At 37.4% G+C, this 6385-nt stretch overlaps 1 protein-coding gene across 1 annotated transcript; it reads left to right on the plus strand.

Moving 5' to 3' along the window:
* Positions 1-1398: 1398 nt before the first annotated feature.
* LOC140890837 (uncharacterized) lies at positions 1399-4964 on the plus strand. Its single transcript, XM_073298953.1, has 2 exons — positions 1399-1745; positions 1855-4964. The coding sequence occupies exon 2, from the start codon at positions 3263-3265 to the stop codon at positions 4202-4204; it is 942 nt and encodes a 313-aa protein (XP_073155054.1). The 5' UTR covers positions 1399-1745; positions 1855-3262; the 3' UTR covers positions 4205-4964.
* The last annotated feature ends 1421 nt before the right edge of the window (positions 4965-6385 follow it).

Genomic DNA, 6385 nt, shown 5'->3' on the forward strand with positions numbered 1-6385 from the left:
GGTCAAATTATGCGAATAAATTGACAAAAAAACTAACAAATAAATGTTTCAAGAGAGAGTATATTCAACTTGAAATTTGAAAATTGAATGATTTATTAGCATATTAATTTAATTTAAATGATTTTATATTTTTTTGAAAATGATGAAGGGGCTAGATGAAATTTTTAATTTTTTAACATATGGCTATATATAAAACACAAAATAAAAAAAAATCAACACTATTTTTTTAAAATTTAGGTTGGGCTGAAGCCCACCCTAGGCCAAGGGTGGCTCCGCCCCTGGCTGTGGTCAAGCTTGAAGTGATTCTAAAAGTGAGGAGTAAAGATGTCTTATTTCATCTTAATTCTTTGTACCTTCTAAATAAATTCTAGACAAGACTCTTTCCCAAATGGGTGAGAGCGGTTACTACAACTTTTACTTTGAACTATTCGCAGGTACTACTTTTGGCAAATACTGGAATGCCTGAATCTTCAACATTTATGGTCTTAAAGTATAAGAGGATGACTTCTCTTGCATGAATATTTAAGTTGATTTATCAATTTAACAGCAATATATTCAACAATCAAGAGTTTAAACTGTTGGGACCAATTGACATAATGTTAGCAATTTAAAATTTCTGATCTATTTGAAAATCTTGAAATATTGTAGAATTGGTCAAGAGCATTTAGAACCGGCTTGATTGTCTTGAGCGTTTCTGAACTGGTAGAGCTGGTTTATTTTATGAACCGTTGATCAGTTGACAATCTTGAACTGGCTGAGTATCTATGATACTAGTAAGGGCAATTTGAACTATAACAATGAGATATTGTTTGTTATCACCAAAACTAAGAGTCATAAATTTTTTCTTGGCTTTTTGTAGAATCAAGAATCACTCTATTTCAAGTTTGTACGTGAGGGATACGTTTGAAATACGAAACTGTATACAATCTTGAACATTTTCTGAATTCAGTGCAGAACCACCGGCTTCATTATGATGTATTAGCTTTTTTATCTACGATTCAGACTTTTACTTGTGAATATGATTTTTAATAATTGTCTTATCTTCATAAGGAATACTTAATTGTTCAATTTGAATAAATGGGTTGTAAGACCCAGAAGTTAATTATATGGTAATTTGGCATAATTAGAATTATTATTGAGATGCTAAATTAAAATAATTATTTATGCCAAATAAATTAGTAAGTGTATTAAAAATATATATTTTTGAATATCGAGATTTAAACGATATAAATACATATTAGAGCTAAAATAATACACGAGAGTTGAAATATCTGGACTGTGTCAAGTTGACCAAATAATAATAAAATAAAGAACACACACACCCTTACATATATACATATCCACGCTTCAGACAAAAGCTAAGGAAAGAAAAAGAAAAGAGAAGTCATCCCCAAATCCTTCCATTCCCGTCACCCTTGGAGCAGCTCCGGTAAACTGCTCATAACTTCTTCGTTCGGAGTCCAAAATTCGATTCGTTTGTTGGGTTTTCTTCCTTACATCCTTGGCTTCGATTCAAGCTAAGAATCGATGAATTTGATGCCCGTTTGAGCCCGAATCGAGCTACTTTCAGAAGCTAGACGTGCTGCTATTTTCTGCTGCGTTTCTTCAGTTCATTTCCAGCCTTTTCCGGTGAGTTTCCCGGCGAGCTCGAAGGCTGTCCCGGTCCAACTAGTTTAGCTTCGAGTTGTGATGTTTTAATCCATTCTTCCAGCCTTGAGCGTGAGTTTCCAGCTAGTTTTGTTGAGGTAAAGTGGGCTGCCCGACTTTGGAATTTTTACCCGCTTCGATTTAATTTGATCTCGTTGATTAAATGACATTGTTTTGATATATTATGGAATATAAATTGTGTTGTAGGCCAAAACTTGGGATTTTAGATTGAGCTTTGGACCTTCGTTTGAATTGGTATAGGTATGTTACGGTTGGTAACATACAACGGTAAAAAATATAAATATTGTTTTGCCGATATTATGTTGATTACGTGAATTATATGGATTATGTGAATTTAAATGCCTCGTTGTTTATATGTTAAATTATTTGATATATTTTGTGGCATTTAGAATATGGAATGATATTCACTACATCACACGTTGAGCCCTATCATTCTTGTTACCCGTTATCATGTTGTATTGTACTCTGGGCACACGTATTGTTATTTCGGAAATCAGCTGGTGGCTTTTATGCCTAGTATCCCTGAGACCGAAATTATGATTATCTATTCCTTGACGCATTTTCTGTGTGATATGCACTTGGAATCTTGACATCGTATGTTGTTTGTTATTGTGCCTATCTATTGTAACGTTATCAGCTGTATGGAGGCCGAGTCGTGGGTGTTTGATTTCACACAGCACGACATACCTCGCATACTTGGCAGGGCGGTTTAGTTACATGACGATGTAGCTCCCCTGTGTTATAGCTCGAGCATTGTTCCAGTTGTTATCGTACCGTTTGTTGGCTCCTGTTATCCCGTTTACTTTGATCCTAGCTCATGCATTGCATACTACCTATTATAATGTGTTTATGCATAGTTTAAATGTTTTGTTGTTGTTGCCTAACTGTTACATACCAGAATCCTAACCTCAGTTTATTCTGGGGGAGCTACTATGGCTGCTGTTTGGCACCATGGTAGACTACCCAAGTGACTTTGTAGCACCAGACGGAGGGTCCGCTGGCGGAGCTCGTTGAGGAGGTTGGATCGTGTCTTGTCTTCCAGTTATATTATGTATTATGTCAGAGTCATTTTTATATTCTCCGGGGAGATGCCCCGATGTATTTGTGTTGTATTTGAGAGTTCCTGCTATGTTTTAAATTGTTATCGAGCCTTGTCGGCTCATGTATGTGTTAACTATTTTAATTTGTTTTTGTGCCTGGCCGGCACTTGGTTGTGTGATGTTTAAGTTTGTTGAGGTCCTAGTTTTAGTTATTTTATATAAACTGCTGTCTGAGTATTTCTGGGATGTCCTACTTACGGGGAGGTCATGCCGAAATTTTTATTGGCCCAAAATTTATTTTAAATCTTTTTTTCCGCTGCTTTGTCTATTAATTTCTTAATTGTTTGATAATTAAATATAATTAGAGTAACCGGGCCTCACATCATGGTATCAGAGCATAAACTGGGATATGCTCAAACTAGAGTCTAGGACACTCGAGTCTAGACACTAAAATTGATTTTTTCGCTTGTTGTTGCTACTTTTCAACATGTTTACGTGCCTATGTGATATGTTTATTTTCATTCTAATTTTTGTTGTGATTTATATTTTATCGAATGGCTGAAAGTGGTAATAATGCTAGTCGTGGTCGTGGTCGTGGTCGACCTCGCATTGATGTTAATACTGAGGTTAACCAAGCTGCTGGACGATTAGAACAACTTAGGATGGATGAGTTAGTTGCCCGTTTCCATACCATGCGTCCACCTCGTTATTTTGGTAATGAAGGACCTGAAAAAGCTGAAATCTGGATTACTGAGATTGAAGACCTCTTTGATTTGATTGAATATCCATCGGCGCAACGTTTGAAGCTAGCACTCCATCAGTTGAAGGATCGTGCTAAGATGTGGTGGGCTACTACCTTGATGACTTTGGAATCTCAGAAAGTAACACCGTCTTGGGATGTATTCAAGCTGAAGTTCAGGGAAAGTTATTGTCCTCCATCGTTCTATAGTGCCAAATCAACTGAATTCCATAATTTGAAACAAGGAAATATGTCGGTACAAGACTATGCTGATACTTTTTACGAACTGTTGAAGTATGCTCCTCATGTTGCTGCTAGTCAGGGAGCTATTGTTGAAAGCTTCACTGAAGGATTAGATGATCGCTTGCATCCATTTGTCTCGACTGGAAAGCCAATGAATTATCCCGAAGCTGTGGAATTAGCAAAAAGGGCTGAGGCAAGTTTTCGAAGGAGAGGTGGAAACAAGACTCCTATCCAGCACCAATCTGGCAAGCAATCTTCAAGTCATTTTAGTACTTCATCTTTACGTCCAAAAGGGAAACAATTCAAGAAATCTGGCTCTAGTTCTACTAGTTCTGAAGGTTCTGGAAAGCAGAGTGGACAACGCTACACTGGTCCTTATTGTGATAACTGCGGTGGGAAACATTTCAGCAATCAATGTGTGGGAGTTCAAGGACTTTGCAATGTTTGTGGCAGACCAGGACACTTTGCTCGAGTTTGCCCCAGTCAGACAGGAAAAATCAGTGCAGGCAGGTAGTGGAACACCTGGTGGCAAATTTTCTGCACCATCCCACTCTTCTCAACAGTCGAGCAGGCCACATCAGCAATCAAGAGGACAAGGTGGTCAACAAAATCAGCCACCCGTTTGTGTATTTGCCTTGATAGAGGACGAGGCACAGGCAGCTCCAGGTACTGTAATTACTGGTAATTGCACTCTATGTGGTTTTACAGCACGAGTACTCTTTGATACGGGAGCATCACATTCGTTTATCTCTCATGCATTTGTCGCTTCGCATGATCTTTGCACCACTAGTATGAATGGAAATTTATCAGTTGCTACTCCAATGGGAAGAATGATCATAACTGATAATGTTGTGTTTAATGCGGTGTTGCTCTATGTTGATAATGTGTTGTACCTGAATCTTATAGTCCTACCTATGCATGATTTCGATTGTATTGTGGGTATGGATGTTCTAACTTCTAATAAAGCCACTGTCGATTGTTATAGAGGAATAGTTCGATTTAGACCTTGTTTTGCTCCTAAATGGAATTTCTATGGTCGAGGTTCACGAGCTAAGATTCCTTTAGTCTCTTCTATCGAAATGACTCGTCTGTTGGACTCAGGAAATGAAGGTTTTCTTGTTTATGTTGTCGATCTGTCTCAAGGTGAGCGGTCAATATCTGACATTCCTGTTGTCTGTGAATTTTCTGATGTATTTCCTGAGGAAATTCCTGGATTTCCACCAGAACGAGAAGTTGAGTTCAGTATAGAACTTATGCCAGGAACTGAACCTATATCTCGAGCACCATATCGATTAGCTCCTGTTGAGTTAAAAGAATTGAAAGAACAGTTACAGGAATTGTTGAGTAAAGGTTATATCCGCCCAAGTTCTTCACCTTGGGGTGCTCCTGTTCTTTTTGTTAAAAAGAAAGATGGCACGATGAGAATGTGTATTGATTACAGACAATTGAATAAGTCAACCATCAAGAATAAATATCCACTTCCAAGAATTGATGACTTGTTTGATCAGTTACAAGGTACGGCGGTGTATTCCAAGATTGATCTTCGCTCTGGATATCACCAAGTACGAGTTAGACAACAAGATGTTCCGAAAATAGCATTTTGCACTAGATATGGACACTTTGAATTTTTAGTTATGCCTTTTGGTTTGACTAATGCTCCTGCTATTTTCATGGACTTGATGAATCGTGTATTCAGAAAATATCTCGATAAGTTTGTCATTGTTTTCATCAACGATATTCTTATTTATTCTAAGTCCGAAGAAGAACACGCCAAGCACTTGAGGTTAATTCTTCGAATTCTTCAAAAGAAACAATTATATGCAAAGTTGTCCAAGTGTGAATTCTGGCTAGACAGAGTTGTCTTTCTAGGCCATGTTATCTCTGAACATGGTATTTCTGTTGATCCAAGTAAAGTAGAAGCAGTATTGAATTGGCCAAGACCGACGAATGTGCCAGAGATTCGGAGTTTTATGGGTTTAGCTGGTTATTATCGTAGATTCATTGAAGGATTCTCAAAGATTGCTAAACCTATCACTTTGTTGACTCAGAAAAATCAGAAATTCATTTGGTCTGATGAATGTGAGTCAAGTTTTGTTGAGTTGAAGAAGAGATTGACTTCTGCACCAGTACTTACAATTCCAAGTGGTTCTGGAGGATTTTTTGTTTGCACAGATGCTTCGTCTCGAGGATTAGGTTGTGTCTTGATGCAACATGGCAGAGTAGTGGCTTATGGTTCTCGTCAGTTGAAGACACATGAATCTAGATATCCTGTTCATGATTTGGAATTGGCTGCTATTGTCTTTGCTCTAAAAGTCTGGAGACATTATTTATTTGGAGAACAATTTGTAATTTATTCAGATCATAAGAGTCTCAAATATTTATTTTCTCAATCTGATTTGAATATGAGACAAAGACGTTGGATGGATCTGTTGAAAGATTATGATTGTGAGATCCAATATCAGCCGGGAAAAGTGAATGTCATTGCTGATGCTTTGAGTCGTAAAGTCGATAATGATGCTCAACTCTCCTCAATCTATATTTCTAAGTTGCACGAGGATATCTGCACTTCTGGTTTGAATTTTCAGATCCAAGGGAATGCTATCTGTGTTTCTCAGATTTCTGTTGAACCTGAGTTAATTCAGATTATTAAAGCTGCCCAAAAGTCAGATGATCAGATTCAGAAATCTTATGATTT

Source organism: Henckelia pumila, chromosome 3, assembly GCF_033568475.1.
Source record: "Henckelia pumila isolate YLH828 chromosome 3, ASM3356847v2, whole genome shotgun sequence".
Lineage (NCBI taxonomy): Eukaryota > Viridiplantae > Streptophyta > Magnoliopsida > Lamiales > Gesneriaceae > Henckelia > Henckelia pumila.